Source organism: Hylobates moloch, unplaced genomic scaffold (assembly GCF_009828535.3).
Source record: "Hylobates moloch isolate HMO894 unplaced genomic scaffold, HMol_V3 SCAFFOLD_3, whole genome shotgun sequence".
Taxonomy (NCBI): Eukaryota; Metazoa; Chordata; class Mammalia; order Primates; family Hylobatidae; genus Hylobates; species Hylobates moloch.
Window position 1 is genome coordinate 45,419,405 of NW_026652278.1, and position 22,824 is coordinate 45,442,228.

The 22,824-nt window shown below is 38.6% G+C and overlaps 1 protein-coding gene across 1 annotated transcript in view; it reads left to right on the forward strand.

Moving 5' to 3' along the window:
- The window catches only part of RNLS (renalase, FAD dependent amine oxidase), a 307,643-nt gene that overhangs the window by 265,772 nt on the left and 19,047 nt on the right, over positions 1 to 22,824 (forward strand). The window contains exon 6 of the mRNA XM_032137393.2: positions 10,922 to 11,097. Coding sequence (XP_031993284.1) covers positions 10,922 to 11,097 — 176 coding nt within the window. The remainder of the gene's footprint in view (positions 1 to 10,921; positions 11,098 to 22,824) is intronic.

Here is a 22,824-nt window from a genome sequence, read left to right on the forward strand (position 1 = left end):
CAGTTGATGATTATAATGCTGCTGCTACTGCTGGGGTTGCTGCTGTTTTTATGAACATTCAGTGTCCTGACCTTCACTCAAAATTGTAGATTAAAAACTGCTGTGGCTATTTCACACTCATTAGGGTGGCTATTATTAAAAACAAAAACAGAACAAAACAGCAAATAAGTGTTGGTGAGGATGTGGAGAAATTGGAACCCTTATGCATTGCTGGTGGGAATGCAAATGGTGCAGCCTATGGAAAATGATATGGTTGAGTCATCAAAAAATTAAAGATAGATTTCCCATATGATCCAGCAATTCCACTTCTGATTATCTACCCAAAAGAAGTGAAAGCAGAGACTTGAACTGAATTTGTACAGCAATGTTCATAGCAGCATCATTTACAATAGCTAAAAGGTAGAAGCAACTCAAGTGTCCATTGAAGGGTGAATAGATAAGCAAATTGTGATATATACATATGGTGGAATATCATTCAGCCTTAAGAAGGAAGGAAACTCTGACCTACTACAAAATATATGAACTTTGAGGACATTATGCTAAGTGAAACCAGTTACAAAAGGACAAATATTGTATGACTCCATTTATATGAGGTGCCTAGTCAAATTAATACAGACAGAAATAGAATGGTGGTTGCCAGGGGCTGGGGAAGGGAGAATAGGTACTTATTGTTTAAGGGATATGGAGTTTCAGTTTAGGAAGATGAAAAAGTTTAGGAGATGGATAGTGGTCATTGTTGGCTTTTAAAAAATAATTTCAGGTGGCACATGTGCAGATTTGTTACATGCGTATATTGTGTAATGCTGGAGTTTGGGCGTCTAGTAAACCCATTACCCAAATATTGAACATAGTACCCAATAGGGAGTTTTTCAACTCTCTCCTCACTCCCATCCTTACCCTTTCTGGAGTGCCCAGTGTCTAGAATGCATATCCGATTCTTTCCATCTTTATATCATGTGTACCCACTGATTAGCTCTTACTTGTAAGTGAAAATATGGGGTATTTGATCTTCTGTTTTAGTTATTTTTTTGCAAAGGACACAATTTCTCTTTTTAATGGCTGCATAGTATTCTGTGGTGTATATATACTGCATTTTCTTTATCCAGTTCACAATTGATGGACACTTAGCTTGATTCCCTGACTTTGCTATTATGAATAGTGCTGCAGTGAACATACGTGTGCAGGTGTCTTCTTGATAAAATGATTTTTTTTTTTCCTTTGGGTAGATACCCAGTAGTGGGATTGCTGAGTAGAATGGTAGTTCTATTTTTAGTTCCTTGTGAAATCTCCATACTGTTTTCCGTAGGGGTTAAACTAATTTACATTCCCACCAACAGTGTATAAGCATTCCTTTTCTCTGCAGCCTTGCCAGCATCTATTGTTTTTTGACTTTTTAATAATAGCCATGCTGACTGGTGTGAGATGGTATCTCATTGCAATTTTGATTTGCATTTCTCTGATTAGTGATGTTGAACGTTTATCCATATGTTTGTTGGTTGCTTGTATGTCTTCTTTTGAGAAGTATCTGTTCATGACCTTGCCCCAATTTTTAATGGGGTTGTTTTGTTTTGTTTTTCTTGTTGATTTGTATAAGCTCCTTATAGATTCTGGATATTAGACCTTTGTCAGATGCACAGTTTGTAGATATTGTATCCCATTCTGTAAATTGTCTATTTACTCTGTTAATTAGTTTAATTAAATCCCGTTTGTCTGTTTTTGTTTTTGTTGCATTTGCTTTTGAGGTCTTAGTCATATATTCTTTGAATATGCCAACGTCCAAAGTAGTTTTTCCTAGGTTTTCTTCTAGTATTTTTATAGTTGCAGGTCTTACATTTAAGTATTTAATCTATCTTAACTTAATTTTTGTCTATGGTGAAAGGTGGTGTTCCAGTTTCATTCTACTGCATATGCCTAGCCAGTTTTCCCCCAAATAATTTACTGAATAGGGTGTCCTTTCTCCATTGTTTGTTTTTATTGACTTTGTCAAGATCAGTTAGTTGTAGGTATATGGATTTATTTCTGGGTTCTGTATTCTGTTCCATTGATCTTTGTCTATTTTTGTACCAATACTATGCTGTTTTGGATACTGTAGCCTTGTACTATACTTTGAATTTGGGTAATGTGATGCCTCCAGCCTTGTTCTCTTTGCTTAGGATTGCTTTGGCTAATTAGAATTGTTTTTTCTAATTCTGTGAAAAATGATGTAGGTAATTTGGTAGGAACGTCACTGAATCTGTAGATTGCTTTGGGCAGTATAATCATTTTAACAATATTGATTCTTCCTCTGTATGAGCATGGGATGTTTTCCAATTTGTTTGTGTCATCTATGCATTCTTTCATCAGTATTTTGTTGTTCTCCTTGTATAGATCTTTTACTTTATTAGTTAAATGCATTTTTAGATATTGTATTTTTTGTGGCAAATGTAAGTGGGATTGAGTGTTTGATTTGGTTCTCAGCTTGAGTGTTGCTTGTGTATAGGAATGCAACTGATATTTTGTGCATTATTTTTGTATCCTGAAACTTTACTGAAGTCATTTATCAGGTCTAGGGGTCCTTTGGAGCAGTCATTAGGCTTTCTAGGTATAGGATCATGTCATCAGCTAGCAGAGATAATTCTACTTCTTCTTTTCCTATTTGTATTACTTTTATATCTTCTTCACACCTAATTGCTCTGACTAGGACTTCCAGTAACATGTTGAATAGGAGAAATGAGAGTAGACATCCTTGTCTTGCTCCCATTCCTAGGGAGTGCATTAGTCCATTTTTACACTGCTATAAAGAACTGCCAGAGATAATTTATAAAGTAAAGAAGTTTAATTGACTAACAGTTCTGCATGGCTGGGAAGGCCCCAGGAAACTTATAATCATGGCGGGAGGGGAAGCAGGCACTTCTTACATGGCAGCACATGAGAGAGCACCTGTGAAGGAGGAACCATCAAACACTTAAAAAACCATCAGATCTTGTGAGAACTCACTGTCATGAGAACAGCATGGGGAAAACTGCCCCCATGACCTAATCACCCCCAACCCCTGACACGTGGGGATTACAATTTGAGATTAGATTTGGGTGGGGACACACAGCCCAAACCATATCGGGGAAATGCTTTCAACTTTTTGCCATTCAGTATGATGTTGGCTGTGGGTTTGCCATATATGGCTCTTATTATTTTTAGATAAGTTCCTTTGATGCCTAGCTTGTTGGAGGGTTTTTATTGTGAAAGGATGTTGGATTTTATTGAATGCATTTTTTGCATTTATTGAGATAATAATATGGTTTTTGTTAATTTTGTTTATGTGGTGAATCACCTTGATTTGTGTATGCTGAACCATCCTTGCATACCAGAAATAAAACCCGCTTGATCACGATGAAATATCTTTTTGATGTGCAGCTAGATTCAATTTGCTAGTATTTCATTAAGAATGTTTGTGTCTGTGTACATCAGGGATATTGGCCTATAGTTTTCTTCCTTGATTGTGTCCTTGCCAGATTTTGGATGATACTGGTTTCATAGAATGAGTTGGGGAAGAACTCCTCCTCCTCAGTGTTTTGGAATCATTTCATTGAGATTGGTACCAGCTTCTTTGTAAGTCTGGTTGAATTTGGCCATGAGTCTGTCTAGTCCTGAATTTTTTTTTTTTTTTTGGTTTGCAGATTTTTTATTACCAATTCAATTTTCTAACTCATTATTGGTCTGTTCAGCATTTTAATTTCATCCTGATTCAATCTTGTGAAGTTGTGTGTTTCCAGGAATTTATCCATCTTCTCTAGGTTTTCTCGGTGGTGTGCATAGAGATATTCATAATAGCTTCTGAGAATCTTTTGTATTTATGCAGTATCAGTTGTAATGTCACCCTTGTCATTTTTTGATTATGCTTATTTGAATACTCTTTTTCTTGGTTAATGTAGCTGCTGGTCTATCAATGTTGTTTATCCTTTCAGAGAACCAACTTTTCATTGCATTGATCTTTTGTATATTTTGTTGGTCACAATTTTATTTCATTCTGCTCTGATCTTCGTTAATTCTTTTGTTCTTCTAGCTTTGAGTTTGGTTTGTTCTCATTTTTCTAGTTCCTTTAGATGTGACAATGGGTTGTTAATCAGAGATCTTTCTATCTTTTTGATGTAAATATTTAGCAGAATAAACTTTCCTCTTAGCCCTGCTTTTGCTGTATACCAGGGATTTGGGTATTTTGTTTCTATTTTCACTTGTTTCAAAACATATTTTGATTTGTACTTTCTTTTGTTTACCCAAAAGTCATTCAGCAGCAAGTTGTTTGTTTGGTTTCCATGTACTTGTGTGGTTTTTGATAGTTCCTCTTGGTATGATTCCTGATTTTATTCCACTGTGGTCTGAGAAGATGCTTGATATGATTTTGATGTTTTTAAATTTATTGAGATTTGCTATATGGCCAATCATATAGTCAATTTTAGAGACTGTTCCGTGCACAGATGAGAAAAACGTACATTCTCTGGTTGTTGGGTGCAGTGTTCTATGGTGTTTACAGGGTCCATTTGGTTAAGAGTTCAATTTAAGTCCAGATTTTCTTTGTTGTTTTCTGCCTCAATGTTCTATCTAATGCCATCAGCATGGTGTTGAAACCCCCCACTATTATTGTAAGGCTGTCTATTTCTTCTCTTAGGTCTAGTAGTATTTGTTTTCTAAATCTTGGTGCTCCAATGTTGAGTGAACATATATTTAAAATAGTAGAATTTTCTAATTGAATTGAACCCTTTATCATTATATAATACCCTTCTTTGTCTTTTTTTTTTAATGTGGTTGTTTTAAAGTCTCTTTTATCTCACACGAGAATAGCAACCCTTACTCTTTTTTGTTTTCCACTTGTGTGATAGATCTTTCTCCATTCTGTTGTTTTGAGACTGTGGCTGTCATAATGTGTGGCATTGGTCTCTTGAAAACAGTAGATGGTTGGGTCTTGTTTTTTTTATCTAGTTTGCCAATCTGTGTTTCTCAGGTGGGGCTTTTATGCTGTTGTGCTCAAGGTTAATATTGATATGTGAGGTTTTGTTCCTGCCATAGTGTTGTTAGCTAGTTACTTTGTATTCTCAATTCTGTAATTGCTTTATAGGATCCGTGTACTTTGGCCTTATGGGTACTTTTATGGGAGCAAGCATTGTTCTTTTGTTTTCATGTTTAGAACTCCTTTGAGCTTTTCTTGTAGGACTGGTCTGGTGAAGAAGAGTTCCCTTAGCATTTGCTCATCTGGGAAAACTTTATTTGTCCTTCATTTATGAAGCATAGTTTGGCAGGGTATAAAATTCTTGGCTGACTTTTTTTTCCTTAAGAAAGCTAAAAATATACCCCCAATCTCTTCTTGCTTGTAAGGCTTCTACAGAGAAGTCTGCTGTTAGTCTAATGGTATTTCCTTTACGGGTAATTTATCCCTTTTTTTCAGTACCTTCCTTTGAGATTTTTTTTTTGTGCGTTGACCTTGGATAGTCTGATAATTATAGGCCTTGGTGACTATCATCTTATGTAGTATCTTGCAGGAGTTTTCTAAATTTCTTATATCTGGATGTTGATGATTCTAGCAAGGTTAGTGAGATTTTCCTGAATTACTCTCTCAAATATGTTTTCCAGGTTGCTTTCTTTTTCTTCTTCTCTCTCAGGAATACTAACCAGTTGTATGTTTGTTCACTTTACATAATCCCATATTTCTCAAAGGCTTTCTTCATTTTTCTAAATTCTTTTTTATTTTTGTCTGACTGGATTAATTTGAAAGACCAGTTTTCAAGCTCTGAAATTCTTTCTTCTGCTTGGTCTAGGTTATTGTTAAAACTTCCAACTGTATTTTGAAATTCTTTCCATGAATTTTTTCATTCCAGAAGTTCTAATTGTTTGGGTTTTTTTTTTTTTTTTTTTTACATAGCTATCTCATCTTTTATAGCCTGAATTGTTTTTCTAGCTTATTTGTATTGGATTTCAACTTTCTCTTGGATCTCATTGAGTTTCCTTAAACTCCATATTTTGAATTATTTATCTGCCATTTCAGACTTTTTCATTAGGACCTATTGCTACAGAGCAAATGAAATACTTTGGAGGTGTCAATCCACTCTAGGTTTTTTTTTGCTACTAGAGTTCTTGCACTGATTCCTTCTCATATGAGGGAGCTGTCACTGTTTATTTTTCAATTTTCTGTCGTTTGGATAGGACTTTTACATTTTGTAATCCTTTTTTATCTTGAGGGTATGTTGTATGTTGTGTATGATCATTTGGCGTCCTTTCCAGGTGCTTTCAGAGGACCAAGGTGCTGTATGGGTCCTTCATTGTGGATAGATTTTGTGTGGTGGCTTTCTCACATGCTGCTTGTTGTAGCATCTATCTACTGCTTGGCTGAGGGTGTGGAAGTCTCATCACATACACTAGCACTCAGCCCTTCTGGCAGCAGGTGTTTTATTTGGTGGTGGAGTTCAAGCTCTAGTCCAGTAGGTGGTACTTAAGAGTAAGAGCTGGCCCACCTACAGGTAGATTGATGATGAGCGGAAGCACCTGCCCTGATACAGAGGGGAAGAGATTTTGTTGGAGCATGCTGAGGTCTTTGGGGAAGGAGCAGTTGGGGAAGTGCACCAGCTCCTCATCCTGACCAGGCAGGAATGCCAGCTGCTTCCCCTATCGCACCATGTCACAAGGCTCACAGCCTTCAGTTCATAAAGACTTTTTCCTTTGGTTCCTAGCTGCAATGTGGCTATGGGCTACTGATACACCATTTTGGCAGCTACCACCGAGATGGGCTTGGGGCAGAGCCCCTTCCCCCAGTCCAGAGAAGACAACTCTGTGGAAGACTATTCCTGGGAAGAGGCAGAGCAGGATTTGATTTTTTTGTGTGTGTTTTGTAAAATATACATAAAATTCACTGTTTTAACCTATTTTACGTATACAGTTCAGTAGCATTGAGTATGTTCACTTTGTTCTATAACAGTCACCATCAAGCTGCTGGTTTTCAAGATGCCTGTCTAGTGACATCAGATGCCAGTTTGCCAGGATGCTGCTGTTTTGTGTAGGGTCAGGGTGTTGGGCCCTGCCCTTTGTGCAAGCCCAAGCAGCATGGGCTCACTTTCAGTGAGTGTGGATTCACTACAAAAAGTGCGATAAGTGCTTTCTCCAGGTGCACATATACCAGCCCCCAGCCAGGAGAACCACTACTGCATCCTCAACAGTGGCTAAAGGTGGCAAGCAGTGGATGACTCCCTCTCCACAACCCTTCCTAGACATCAGTGCTACCCCCTTCACCGATTGGTGCCACTTCCTTCATTTCCTTTGTCCCAAGGGAGACTTTAGTGGGTTGTGCTCCCCATTCCCTTCAAGGCAGCCCACCAAGGGTGAGATCCCCAGGGCTCCCACAGCTCCACAGGGACCCACCAGCCCCATGTTTGCCAGAGACAGAGTGGGTTGTGGGGTATGTTTGTGGGGAATCTCATGGTGTGGTTACTCAAGGGCAGAGATTCCCTGGGCAGGGCAGTGTCCCACCACAGGTGCATAACCAGCATGGCTCAGTTCAGCGATGTCAGTTCAGGTCTGGGGGGAGTGTAGGCATGCTTAACATGAGCTGGCCACCTGGTTCTCTGTCCCTGGAAAATTCCCCCAAGTCACCACTGACAGCATTGCCCATGATCCAGAGGGCAGAGGGGCTCCCCAACAGTTTGACAGTCAGTGAATTGTTGCAGGGGTGAAGGGAGCAGAGAAGCACTCCCACTACCCCTTACCACAGGGTTGTGAGTTCCTCAGGGGTCAACCTCTGCCAGACCCTTGCTGCTTTTTTTTCTGCATCTCAGCTTTTTCCCCTGGGCACTCTGTCAGGTCCTGGATCTCTTCTGTCAGTTTTTCATTTGGAACTTGTCCATTCACAGGTAACTTTGATCTTTCTGAAAAGAACTGGCATCTGATGTCACTAGACAGGCATCTTGAAAACCAGCAGCTTGATGGTGACTGTTATAGAACAAAGTGAACATACTCAATGCTACTGAACTGTATACGTAAAATAGGTTAAAACAGTGAATTTTATGTATATTTTACAAAACACACACAAAAAAATCAAATCCTGCTCTGCCTCTACCCAGGAATAGTCTTCCATTGTCACTGGGGTGTTGATGTAATGATCAGTCTTAATGCTTTGAGAGAAGTCAATTCTATTATCCCTTTCGAAAGCTGCTCTTTCAACAGCAGAGAGGTGAAAACAAGAATATTACCTAGGAATGCCTTCTGTTTGTGTAGCACTTTATGTTTGAAGGAAGGCTTTTATGTGAGTAATTCATTTAATCCTCATGGCAGCTTTGTAAGGTCATTAGTGTTGCTCCCTTTTAATTGATGGAAAAAAGTGAAGCCTGAGAGATTAAGTTGTCCAAGATTACAGGGCTATTAAAGGATGCAGAGGTTCAAATACTTATCTTCTGACTCTATAGCCATTGATTTCCCAAAGTAGAGAAATAATTGTCAACTTACTGTGAGCTTTACATTTAAAATGCCAAAAGCTAGGTGATATTCTTGTTAAACTGAATAAAGAAAAGAAAAAGAAAAATAGCATCATTAACTTCCCAGTGACCAAGGAATAATGATTATGCTGAATTTATGCTCTAAATCCTATTAACATATTTGTGGCTTTTTATACTGCTCTATTTTCAAACTTTGGTCACGTTTAAATTCTGCTTGACTCTTGTATTTTTAGACTTCAGCTTCTGAAAATACACTCTAATTGAGGGTTGGGGGAGCTTTTCCCCAGAACTTACTGTTTTCAGTCGTAGCTATTCAAATTTTCATCTAAATTTTCAAAATAAATGTACAATTACAATAAAAATAAGTAGCCAGGTTGTTCTCTCATTGTTATGCAAGAACTATTTCACTTTAGGTCTTAAATTTCATTTTTTATTGCTCTCTGTGAAGTGGATGGTTAATGTAAATGGGAGAAACCTGGCATCACACCATCATTGGTCTTAGTGACTTTACAAGTTCCCCCTAGAACAAATAGCTGGGTCAGTGCAACCTCCCAATTCTCAGCATGCAGCTAGCATTCATTTTCCTTTGAAGCCTGACATAGATAAGTCAACTCAGAGCCTCAACTTCCCTGCTTCAGAATGCTGACCTAGTAGTTTTCTCTGTCGCTGGGAAGATGTGGTACTATATGGAAGAGGGGTGGCATTGATACCCCGTCACTGTGAACAAGCCTCCCTGAATTTATTAACTGATAACGTAAATAAAACTTCCTAAGGCAATATGCAATAGATTTCTCACTGTGGTAGTATTCTGTGAAAGAAATTGAGATTTTCCACTCCTGGGTCCTTCCATCTGTACAGAACCTGTAAAGTCTTCACCGACAGATTACACAGTGAACATTCAAAGAGATGGCCCCTCTATTTCCTCTTTCAAGTTGTTCCAGCTACTGTGAGGTGAAAATACTGTACAGTCCAGCTTACCATTGCATTTACTGCACAAATTCTGAATTCAAGTCCCTCACCTCGTATATGTGAAACTCCTTGGAAGCATTCACTGCACTTTAAAAAGCTTGCAGCACGTTGGGACTCTCTTCTCTTGTGTTTTGCCATAAAATTCATAAGCCAGGGTTCCTTGTGCTGAGTGCAATGGAAAAATGAAGTACTTTGACAAAACATGACTCACACCTATAATTTAGGCAACACTCAGGAAGCTTTACCCGTGTCTCTGGCTTATTGCTTCCATTCCCATAGCTTACATTTATTAAGCACCTACTCTGTGTCAGAAACTGTGCTGAGTATTTCATGTGTACTATGTTATTTAATGCACATCATAGACCTATGTGGTGGCTACTAACTTATTCTCATTAAAAAAAAAAAACCTGAAATGTAAAGAGGTTAAGCGGGCACACAGTGAGTAAGTGGCTTATGTCAACTCTTTCTTTCCTGTGTCAATTGTACTGCTGTAACTCAAATAGATCATTGTATTACCTTTCACAATCCCAAGTTAAAGAATTTCCAGAATCAGATTTGACATCTATCAGTGCCTTACACACTTTAATATTCTCTTCTCTCAGGAGGGGGAGGTTCCAATTTTCATATTATATTCATATGTTTCACATCTATCATTGTTTTCCCCTCAGCTTTCTCTTCTGCATGATTCAAACAAATAATAGCAGACAAATTCTTGTTAACATTCTTCCAAGATGGTGCTTTCTAATGTCTCAGTTACTTAAGTTTCTTTCAACTCAGATTTTATTTGATTGCTCTATATTCTACTAAGGAGTGAATGATACAAAGCAGATATTCATTATTTGTGATTATGAACAGACAGCAGAAAAATCAGTGGCAAACAAAAATGGAAAGTTGCTTCATGTTTTGAATGAGACAGACTTTTATTTTTAATGCTGATTAAAACATAAAGAAATGGTAATTAAAACATAGAGAAGAATATTATGAGGACAAGCCTGTTTTTAGAGAGGAGCTTGGTTTCTTTTTGTTCTGACATTTGTGTAATTTCAACAAATTATATTTCAACCCATTAAGCATTAATTGAATGAGACAGGTATTTATTGAATATATACTTTGTTGTCAGAATTTATGAAGAATATAGACTCTGTATTAAAAAACGGACCTGCCCCAAAGAGTTAGCAATTTTGTGAATGAGAGAAGACAAACCCGAATATAATTATATCCAAGGCAATTCATATTAAATGCACTTCTACCCTTTCTTCCAGTTCTTTAGCAATATCTGACAATTTTTCACTAAAACTTCTCTTTAATCTGTCTTCCTCTTCAGAGAAGTTTGATTTTGAATTTCAGAAATGCCTAATTTATGCTTTAAAGATTAGAATAAGTTTTTCCTCCATTTATTGCTTGATTATTGTGATAAATTCTTAAGTCTGAATTGAAATCCTGAGAGATGCTTGCCTGCTACCCACTTTAAGATGCATCTTTATGATCCTCTTATGCCACAGAGTCATCAGAAATTGGGCCTTCCCTCGTGATTCACACCACTGTCCCATTTGGAGTTACATACTTGGAACACAGCATTGAGGATGTGCAAGAGTTAATCTTCCAGCAGCTGGAAAACATTTTGCCAGGTTTGCCTCAGCCAATTGCTACCAAATGCCAAAAATGGAGACATTCACAGGTAATCAAAGAATCCAGTGGTCTAAGCACAACAATTTTCTTAATAGGCTCACAGAACTGATGTTACTTCTTTATTCTTTGCATTCTCTAGTGAAAGAAATTAACTATGTGATCCTTGGAGCAAATATGTGTTTGCCCATCACATAAATATAACTTCTATGGGTTTTATGGTCCTGCTGTTTCTCAACAAGAAGTGCATAGAATTTTCACCAATGTTATCTCCAAATTCTAGCATCTCAAGTCTTACAAACCTTGATAATCTGAGTCTTCTCTTCAGAAAGGCAGGTTATATTTCCAAATGCAGCTGTTTCTTTGGGGTTTTTCTAGATCAGTACTGTAGATATTTAGAAACCACTATAACTTCCCAAAATTTTGCAATATGTCAAATTAACCTTGCAAGTGTATTTTGCTACCACAATTTTCATTTTTATTAAGTTTCCACTTTGGTTTTGACTGCTGCCAGCTGAGCTCTCTGGGGGAGAGAGATAAGTACATGCAATAGGACAGCTAGTTGAGCTGTTTTTCAGGGTTAGATTAAACCTGCTGATCACTCTACTAGTTCAAACTTAAAGCTCCTTATACTAAGTAAATGTTGACTTTTTCTGAAAATTTCTGCATATTTCAATGGAAGTGAGTATTCATAGAAAAAGTCTTTTGATCCGTAAACTCAGTAGTGAAGTCATTTAGGGGACAACGAAGCAAAGGGCAGATACAGGAGAAAAAGCAGTGAGTTGTCCATTTTTTTTCCTGGGATTTCTGAGCTTGTTGACGAACTGATTCATCAGCCCTATTGGTTATCCAAGCTGTGAAACCTTTAGAAAAAGTGGTGTTGTTGGAAATTGCAGTTGGTTTTGTATATTTTAAAGGGCTTTCCAAAATCAGATGAAATAGTAAATTATTTCCTAAAATATTGCAGCAGGTCTATGTTTTACTCATATCTTCTCAAGTCAAATTATACAGTGAACCTTTGGGAAAAATATTTACTTAAGCACATCATGGTCACTTTAGAAGACTTTACTTTTTCCTTGTAAAAGCATTGAAAAATCTAAATAGTTATTGTCTTTAAGTGATATTGAACTCAATTGTAAGTTGGCTTGAAAAAGAAAACAGGGAAATAATCTTGTTTATATACTTTGAAGCTAGATATATTACACATCAAGTCACTTTGTGATTTATAAATACTCCTTTAAAAAAAAAACATTTGTTTATGAGGTTTCCTCTTGTGCCTTTCTCGTAATTTATTAATAAACCGAAAAAGTGGATTTGAAATCTACTTATTTCTTAAAATTTGATGTGTTAATAAAAATAGATTTGTCCTAACCACAAAATGGCCTAATCAAAGTTGTGCAAGATCACAAAATTTAATAAAAATCTTTGAACACAATGTACCTCCAAACCCTAGCAATGATTTTGTTACAATTTGGATGTTGAAATTATCTCACTATATTTACAACTCTGAAGTCATGAAGTCTACATTGGCTGCAAAACCTGAAAGGGAGTAAGTTATCATCCAGACTTAGAAGTTTGCATATTCCACTATTCATATACTTCTCAAAGTACCTTGAGGATCATTTTACAGAACACAACATTGTCATTTATGGTAGAAATGTGGGAGGGTAGGGGGCATATTGGAAATCTCTATACCTTCCTCTCAGTTTTGCTATGAACCTAAAACTCTTCTGAAAAAAAAAAGTGAAGTCAATTTAAAAATAGAAAAAATTTAAATTAAAAATGTATCTAGTTGTAAAGATAAACCCTAAATAGATTATTTTAAATATATATTTTTTAAAAGCAGTCTTACGAGTTTGTTAGTTTTAACTCTATAGTGATGAGCACACAAAGCCTCACAGAGATGAAATAAATTCCTTCAATCCCCACAGCTAATAATGACAAAACCAGTCTACCTGCCTCTCAAGTCCTTCCATCCTCTTCACCCACCTTATATTCCCTATTATTGTTGTAACAAATTCTCAAAAACTTGGTAGTAGGAAACAACACAAATTTATTATCTTACAGTCCTGGAGGTCAGAGTCGAAAATGGGTCTCACTGGAATAAAATCCAGGTGTGGTCAGGGCTGCATTCCTTTCTAGAGGCCCTAGGAGAGAATCCATTTTCTTGCCTTTGTCATCTTCTAGATGATGCTCACATTCCTCAGCTGGAGACCCCTCCCATCTTCAAAGCCAGCAACAGCAGGTCAAATCCTTCTTCCACTCTGACCTTTTCTTCTACCTCACCCTTGTGATGACATTGGGCCCACCTGTGTGATCCAAGATACTTAGCCCATCTCAGTTTCAGCTGACTCATAATTTTAATCCATCTGCAACCTAAAATCTTCCTTTCCATTGACATAACATATTTGTAGGTTCCAGGGATTAAGACATGGATGTCTGTGGTAGAGGCATTACTTCTGCCTGCCACACCCTCCTTTCTCCCAAATCCCTTGATGGATCCCCTTGATGAGGCATTGTTTCCCTCTTCCTCATAAAACCTCTGGAGAGAGCATCAGCCCTGTAAGGCTCAAGCCACCCTAAGGGAACACCTGCTATCTGCAAGAGATAAGAGGAGTATTTTGTATGGGGACAGTTTCTGATTTCCCTGGTGTTGCTCTCCCAATCCTAGTGCTGTTCCTAATGTCGCATATCCATATCCACAATTGCAGCAGTGGGGTAAAAAATGTTTTTTCATGTTTTCGTTTGGTAACTCATTTAATAATAAGCGTTTAATGAATGCCTACAATATGCCTAGTACTCTGCTCAGGAAACCCTAGAGACTAATATTTGCTGACGGCCTTCTCCTAAGACTCTGAATTGAAGTTTGTCTTGGGTAAGATAATGGTGCATTCTTGTGGGTGTACTCTTAAATGAGGAAAGAGGCAGGTGAAGAAAGAAGGTGTTTTTTGAAAGACTTGGGAGCTGTTTCTGTGCATCCCATTTTTAATTTGAATAAAGCACTTGAGTAGGTGGTTCAAACAAACAGAAAAGCAATGGCAGATTTTTTGTGGTTCTCAGTTCCTCCCTTTTGCAGCTATTTGCCTTCCATAATTTAAATGTTTAGCCAGTTAATATAACTTGATTCTTAGTCTGTTATGCATTGAATTAAGGTTTCTGTAACAAGTATGATATATTAACTCTTTCATTAGAAGCAGAATTACTGAAAATATCTTTCCATGTACCTTGACGGGGGACATTTAATCAGTTTGATAACCCTAATACTCTAACCACTATTTTATGCTGTGCTTTCCTTTGTTTCAGTGTCTATCATGATGCCCTTCTCAAACTATAGTAAATTTCTGATTTGCACTCAGGTTTAACTCTAATTTTCCCCCTCTTTCTTCAATTCCAGAAAATGTTAGTGACCCTTTTCCTTACTTTATTTAGCACTCTCATGATTACTTTATTTATTAATCTCCAAATGTAAATTTAAATACCAAGGAAATCAGGAGAGGAACTTAGGGGGAGGAAATGAATGAATACAGTGATATTCAATCTCTTTGGAAACATAAATGGATGTGGACTAGCTTAGTAAGCTTGTACAGTACAATTAGAAATCAGTTATCTTCTATAGTTATGTATCTTCACTTACTATTTTGCCCTGAGCTTGTACCTTTTCTCTTCCTTTCCTTTTCTTTTTTTTTCTTTTTCTTTTTTTTTTTTTTTTTTCAGAGGTAGAATCTAACTCTGTCACCCAGGCTGGAGTGCAGTACATGATCAGAGCCGACTACAGCAGCCTGCCTCAAACTTCTGAGCTCAAGTGATCCTCTCACCTCAGCCTCCTGAGTAGCTGGGATTACAGGTGCACACTACTGTTCCCGGTTAATTTTTAAAAATGTTTGTAGTCACGGGGTCTTGCTATGTTGCCCAGACTGGTCTCAAACTCCTGCCTTGGCCTCCCAAAGTGCTAGGATTACAGTCATAAGCCCCTTTCAGTTGTTTAAAGAGAAGGTCATGAATTTTTAAAGGATCTGATGAAAGCTATAAACATAAAGATTCTCTTTATTAAAAAAAACATGTATACATAAACACAAAAAGTGCATACGATTATCAGGATTTATTGGCAACCTAAATTCCTTCCATGAATCCAGTGTTAGGAACACCTGCTGTAAGTGTTATACCGCTATTATCTGAATAAATCAAGAGTCTCTCGTGGCCCAGTCTTGGCATATTGTTGCAGTCAAAAAGATATAATCCAGCAATCAAAAAGTATTTATTTACGTATACATTTTTTGAGACAGGGTCTCACTTTGTCACCCAGGCTGGAGTGCAGTGGTGTGACCTCAGCTCACTGCAGCCTCGACTTCCCCGGCTCAAGCAATCCTCCTCAGCCCCCCAAGTAGCTGGTGCTACAGGCACACTCCACCCCATCCCTGGCTAATTTTTTGTATTTTTTTGTAGAGGTGGAGTTTCATTATGTTGCTGAGGCTGGTCTTGAACTCCAGGACTCAAGCGATCTCTCTGCCTTGGCCTCCCAAAGTGCTGGGATTATAAGCATGAGCACTGCACCTGGCCACAAACAGTGTTTAAAATAACTCCAATCTTTACTGGTATCTCTTATAGAACTTTAAAGAATTTCCAAAATTTATCATTCACAACAACTCTTTTGGAAAGCTCTCTTCTCATTCCTTCTTTGGCCCTCTTATGAAAACTCCCTCGAATCCTCTCTTTGCTCTCTTAATAACCCACGGAAGCTTTCTCTGACAATCAGCCATGTAGGCTTGTCATTTTTTCTTTCCTTTCTTCAACCTTCCATTCACATTCTTCACTTTTGACTCTATCCTTTTATTCCCCTCCCACCTCTTAAACAAGGAAGTCTTTGCCCTTTGCAATACAAAGTTTCCATTTGGCTCCTTCAGGCCTTTTCCAGCTGATTACCTCAGTTACCCATAGTACTGCTAGGAGTTCAAAGGAGTAAGAGAGAAAAGGGGAAATGTGCAATGGCTGAAGGCCAGAATTTTTCTTACAGATTTTGTTTGGTGGGGGAAGTGGGTGTGCACACACAAGAGCTTGAGACCATCCATACGCTTACATTATTCCCCCATGAGATTAATTTCTGGTGAGTAATAGTGTCTAATTTCATCATTGAAAGGTCAGGTGGTAATTGATATTTTAATTTTTTCTTGCTTTTTCCCATGCATTTTTTCTTTTTCTTATTTTTTAACTTTTAAGTTCAGGGGTACACGTGCAGGTTTGTTGTATGGGTAAATTTGTATCATAGGGGTTTGTTGTACAGATTATTTTATCACCCAGGTATTAAGCCTAGTACCCATTATTTCTCCTGATCCTCTCCCTTCTCCCACCCTATACCCTCCACCCTCTGATAGGCCCTTGGGTGTGTTATTCCCCTCTATGTGTCCATGTGTTCTCATCATTTAGCTCCCACTTATAAGTGAGAACATGTGATATGTGGTTTTCTGTTCCCGCATTAGTTTGCTAAGGAGAATGGCCCCCAGCTCCATCCATGTTTTCCTGCAAAGGACATGATCCCATTCTTTTTTATAGCTGCATAGGGTTCCATGGTGTAGATGTATCACATTTTCTTTATCCAGTCTATCATTGATGGGAATTTAGGTCCATTCTATGTATTTGCTATTGTGAATAGCACTGCAGTGAACATATGTGTGCATGTATCCTTATAATAGAACAACTTACATTCCTTTGGGTATGCATCTAGTAATAGGATTACTGGGTTGAATGACATTTGTGATTTTAGGTCTTTAAGGAATCGCCACACTGTCTTCCACAATGCTTGAACTAATTTGCAATCCCACCAACAATGTGTAAGCACTCCTTTTTCTCCTCAATATCACCAGCATCTGTTATTTTTTAATAATAGCCATTCTGACTGGTGTGAGATTTCATTGTGGTTTTGATTTGCATTTCTCTAATGATCAGCGATGTTCAGCTTTTTTTCATGCGAATTTTGGCCATATGGATATCTGCTTTTGAAGTGTCTGTGCATGTCCTTTGCCCACTTGTTAATGGATTTTTTGTGTGTGTGTAAATTTGGTTCCTTATAGTTGCTGGATATTAGACCATTGTCAGATGCATATTTTGCAAAAATTTTCTCTTATTCTATAGGCTGTCTGTTCACTCTGTTGTTAGTTTCCTTTGCTACGCAGCTCTTTAAATAGATCTCATTTGTCAATTTTTGCTTTTGTTGCAACTGCTTTTGGTATCTTTGTCATGAAATCTTTGCCTCTTCCTTTGTCCAGAATGGTATTGCCTAGGTTGTCTTCCCGGGTTTTTATAGTGTTGGGTTTTTCACTTAAGTCTTTAATTCATTTTGAGTTAATTTTTGTATATAGTATAAGGAAGGGGTCCAGTTTCAATCTTCTGCATATGGCTAGCCAGTTCTCCCAGCATCATTTATTGAATAGGGAATCCTTTCCCCATTGCTTGTTTTTGTCAGCTTTGTCAAAGATCAGATAGTTGTAGGTGTGTGGCCTTATGTCTGAGTTCTCTATTCTGTTCCATTGGTCTATGTGTCTGTTTTTATACCAACATCATGCTGTTTTAGTGCCTCCAGCTTTGTTCCTTTGCTTAGGATTGCCGTGGCTATTCAGGCTCTTTTTTGGTTCCATATAAATTTTAAAATAGTTTTTTCTAGTTTTTCGAAGAATGTTAATGATGTTTTAATAGCAATAGCATTGAATCTATAAATTGCTGTGGGCAGTATGGCCATTTTAACAATATTGATTCTTCCTATCCATGAGCATGAAATGCTTTTCCATTTGTTTGCATCATCTCTGTCTTCTTGGAGCACCGTTTTGTAGTTCTCCTTGAAGAGATCTTCCACCTCCCTGGTTAGCTGTGTTCCTAGGTATTTCATTCTTTTTGTGGCAATTGTGAATGGGATTGCATTCCTGATTTGGCCCTTGGCTTGACTATTGTTGGTATATAGGAATGTTAGTGATTTAGTGATTTTTGCACGTTGATTTTGTATTCTGCGACTTTGCTGAAGTTGTTTATTAGCTTAAGAAGCATTTGGGCTGAGACTGTGAGGTTTTCTAGATATAGGATCATGCCATCTACAAACAGGGTAGTTCAACTTCCTCTTCCTAGTTGGATGCCCCTTATATTTTTCTCTTGCCTAATTGCCCAAGTGGGCCAGGACTTCCAATATTATGTTGAATAGGAGTGGTGAGAGAGAGCATCCTTGTCTTTTGCTGGTTTTCAAGGCGAATGCTCCTAGCTTTTGCCCATTCAGTATGACGCTGGCTGTGGATTTGTCACAGGTGGCTCTTATTATTTTGAGGTATGTTCCTTCAATACCTAGTTTATTGAGAGTTTTTTACATGAAGGGGTATTGAATTTTATCGAAAACCTTTTCTGCATCTATTGAGGTAATCATGTGGTTTTTGTATTTAGTTCTGTTTACATGATGAATCATATTTATTGATTTGCATATGTTGAACTAACCTTGTATCTCAGGGATAAAGCCTACTTGATCATGGTGGATAAGATTTTGATGTGCTGCTGGATTTGTTTACCAGTATTTTATTGAAGACTTTTGCATCAATGTTCAAGGATATTGGCCTGAAGTTTTCTTTTTTCGTTGTGTCTGTGCTAGGCTTTGGTATCAGGATGATGTTGACCTCATAGAATGAATTAGGGAGGGGTCCCTTCTCCTCAAATTTTTGGAATAGTTTCAGCAGGAATGGTACCAGCTCTTTGTACATCTGGTAGAATTCAACAGTGAATCTGTCTGGTCCTGGGATTTTTTTGGTTGGTAGGCTATTTGTTACTGACCCAACTTCAGAGCTTATTATTGGTCTGTTCAGGAAATCAGTTTCTTCCTGGTTCAGTCTTGGGAGGGTGTATGTATCCAGGAATATATTCATTTATTCTATATTTTCTAGTTTATGTTCATAGAGGTGTTCATAATATTATCTGATGGTTGTTTGTATTTCTGTAGGGTCAGTGGTAATATCCTGCTTGTTTTTTCTTATTGTGTTTATTTGGATCTTCTCTCTTTTCTTCTTTATTAGTGTAGCTAGCAGTCTATGTATTTTATTAATTTTTTTTCCAGAAAACAGCTCCTGGATTCATCGATCTTTTGAATGGTTTTTTTGTGTCTCAATCTCTTTCAGTTCAGCACTGATTTTGGGTATTTCTTGTCTCTGCTGGCTTTGGCTAGTGTATTTGCTCTTGGTTCTGTAGTTATTTTAGTTGTGGTGTTGTTAGCTTGAGATCTTTCCAAGTTTTTCATGTGGGCATATAAATCAGTAGTGCTATAAATTTCCCTCTTAACACTGCCTTAGCTATGTTCCAGAGATTTGGATATGTTGTATCTTTGTTCTCATTAATTTCAAATAACTTCCTGATTTCTGTCTTTATTTCATTATTTACCCAAATGTTATTCAGGAACAGGTTATTCAGTTTTCATGTAACTGTGGTTTTGAGTGAATGTCTTAGTCTTGATTTCTAATTTGATTGTGCTGTGGTCTAAGAGATTGTTTGTTATGATTTCAGTTCTTTTGCATTTGCTGAGGAGTTTTTTACTTCCCATTATGTGATCAATTTTAGAGTATGTGCCAGATGACAATGAGAAGAATGTATAGTCTGTTGTTTTTGGGTGGACAGTTCTGTAGATATCTATCAGCTCCATTTGATCCAGTGCTGGGTTTAAGTACTGAATATCTTTGTTAATTTTCTGTCTGTATCATCTGCCTAATGTTGTCAGTAGGGTGTTAAAGTCCCCCACTATTACTGTGTCAGAGTCTTAAGTCTACTTGAAAGTATCTAAGAACTTGCTTTATGCATCTGGGTGCTCCTGTATTGGGTGCATATATATTTAGGATAGTTAGATCTTCTTGTTGAATTGAACCCTTTACCATTATGTAATGCTCTTCTTTTTTTATCTTTGTTGGTTTAAAGTCTGTTTTGTCTGAAACTAGGATTGCAACCCCTGCTTTCTGCCCTTTTCCATTTCCTTGGTAGATCCCTTTATTTTGAGCCTGTATGCATCATTGCATGTGAGAGATGGGTCTCTTGAAGACAGCATAATGGGTTTTGGTTTTTTATCCAGCTTGCCACTCTTTGTCTTTTAGTTGGGATATTTAGCCCATTTATGTTCAAGTTTTGTACTGATATGTGTATACTTGATCCTGTTATCATGATGTTGGCTTGTTATTTTGCAGACTTGTTTATGTGGTGGCTTTATAGTGTCACTGGTCTGTGTACTTCAGTGTGTTTTTGTAATGGCTGGTAACCGTCTTTCCTTTCCATATTTAGTGCTTCCTGCAGGAGCTCTTGTAAGACAGGTCTGGTGGTAACGAGTTCCCTCTGTATTTGCTTGTCTGTAAAGATTCTTATTTCTTCTTCTTCTTCTTTAAGCTTATGAAGCTTAGTTTTGCCAGATATGAAATTCGGGGTAGAATTTACTTCCTTTAAGAATATTGAATACTGGCCACCAATCTTTTCTGGCTTGTAGAGTTTCTCCTGAGAGGTCTGCTGTTAGTCTGATAGATTTCCCTGTGTAGATGACCTGACCTTTCTCTCTTGCTGCCTTTAACATTATTTTTTTCATTTTGACCTTGGAGAATCTCACAATTATGTATCTTGGGGATGATCTTCTTGTGAAGTATCTTACTAGGGTTCTCTGTATTTCCTGATTTTGAATGTTGGTTTCTCTAGCTAGGATGGGGAGGCTCTCATGGACAATGTCCTGAAATATGTTTTCCAAGTTGGTTCTATTCTTTTCATCTCTTTCAGGGACACCAATGATTCATAGATTTGGTCTCTTTACATAATCCCATATTTCTTGGAAGTTTAGTTCACTCCTTTTCATTCTTTTTTCTCTATTCATGTCTGACCATCTTATTTCAGAAAGCCAGTCTTGAAGCTCTGAGATTCTTTCCTCCGCTTGGTCTATTCTGCTGCTAATACTAGTGATTGCATTATGAAATTCTTGTAATGTGTTTTTCAGCTCTTTCAGGTCAGTTATGTTCTTTTCTATACCAGTTATTTTGTCTGTCAGCTCTTGCCTTGTTTTATCATTATTTTTAGCTTCCTTAGAAAGCTAAAAACCTGCAGTAGCCCCGTGCAGTGTTCCCTGTGCAGTGTTCCTTAGAAAGCTAAAAACCTAGATTGGGTTTCAACATGAAGCTCAGTGTTCTTCATTCCTCTCCATATTCTGAATTCTATTTCTGTCATTTTGGCCATCTCAGCCCAGTTCAGAACTCTTGCTAGAGAGGTAATGTGGTCATTTGGAGGAAAGAAAGCACTCTGGCTTTTTGAGTTTTCAGGGTTCTTGCACTGATTTCTTCTCGTCTTTGTGAGCTTATCTACCTTCACTCTTTAAGGTTGCTGACCTTTGGATTTTTTGCCCCTTTTATCCTATTTGATGACCTTGAGAGTTTGATTGTGGCATAAGGTTGATTCAACCAACTGGCTTCATTTCTGAAAGACTGTAGGGGGCCAACACTTAGCTCCCAACTCCTGGTCTGCATGCTGTAACTCTGCAAGACTCGTAGTGGGCCCCAACTTTGTTCTCTGGCTCCTCAAGGTTAGCAGCCCACTGTGATGGTGGGACCAAGGTATGGCTGCTGCAGCAGAGTATTAGCAGATGCCAGAGTGCTTGCCTCCCTGTGGGTGTTCACCACATTGGTGGAGGCAATGCAGCTGGTGACTGTGTGCACAGTCGCATTGGAGGAGGCGTTGGCCTGGGGACAGGGTGCTGGCTGGCACAGGTCTGGGTACCTTCTCTTTGCACTGAAAGTGGGAGTGATCACTCAGGGAAGGGGAAGATCCGCTGTTCTCTGTGCAATATTAATACAAGGGTGGGGCACTGATGGAGGTAAGGCTGGCTGGTTTTGTGCCCACCAAGGCTGTCTGCAATGGTGGTTGGTCGGGGGAGGGTGGGCGGACTGCAAAACCCACCCCATGCAGACATGCACCAGCAAAGCAAAGCAAAACAATGTGGACAGTTGCCAAGGGCCTGAGGGAAGCTGTAGTATGGGGAAGGAGTGGGCAGGCTGGTGGTTGTAGAGGCTGCCCTACTGGAGCTCTGCACTCGTCAGGCACAGTCCACCAGTACAGAAGCTATAGTGTAGGGCCCCAGGATACCTGGGATTGCGCTGCAAGCAGGCATGGCCTGAGCTGGTGCTCAGGTCAGCCTAGCCCCATCTAATGGGCAAGATTGTCTTTCGGAGATCAGGTCCAACAGTTCCTCTAGAGCTAAAGTCTCCTAGGAGCAAGTCAAGCCTAAGGGCATGGCCATCCCTGGCTGTACTTCACTATTGATCCTCCCGCACCAAACCATCTGGGCTCCACATCAGCTGGCTTGCTGCCCCTACCTCTTCTCTAAGCAGCTCTCCCTGCCAACTTGATTTCCATGGTGATTAAGGAGCGTTCTCCTGCCAGAGTTCCACAGGCCTATGGTGAGGGCAGGTTGCTGCTTGCCAGTTCAACTTACCCATTCCCCTGGAGCCACTGTGGCCAGGAATGAGTCCAGGTGTGCAGTAGCCCCGTGCAGTGTTCCCAGCTTTCTCCTTCTTTAGTCCAGCTTCTGTGTCTTCCCTCAGTCCACTTTGGGTGCCTTCCTTCTGAAGATCTATGAGGAGCATGTCAGTTTTCTTGGTCTCTCGGTGGGAGCCATTCCACCTGGCTGCATCTAGTCAGCCACCTTGCCTTCTCCCCTGCATTTTCTATTACCCTCATTTTCTCCTTTTAGGTGAGTTGGAACTGGAAGGTAGTGGCTGATATCATAAATATACCAAACTTGTAAATC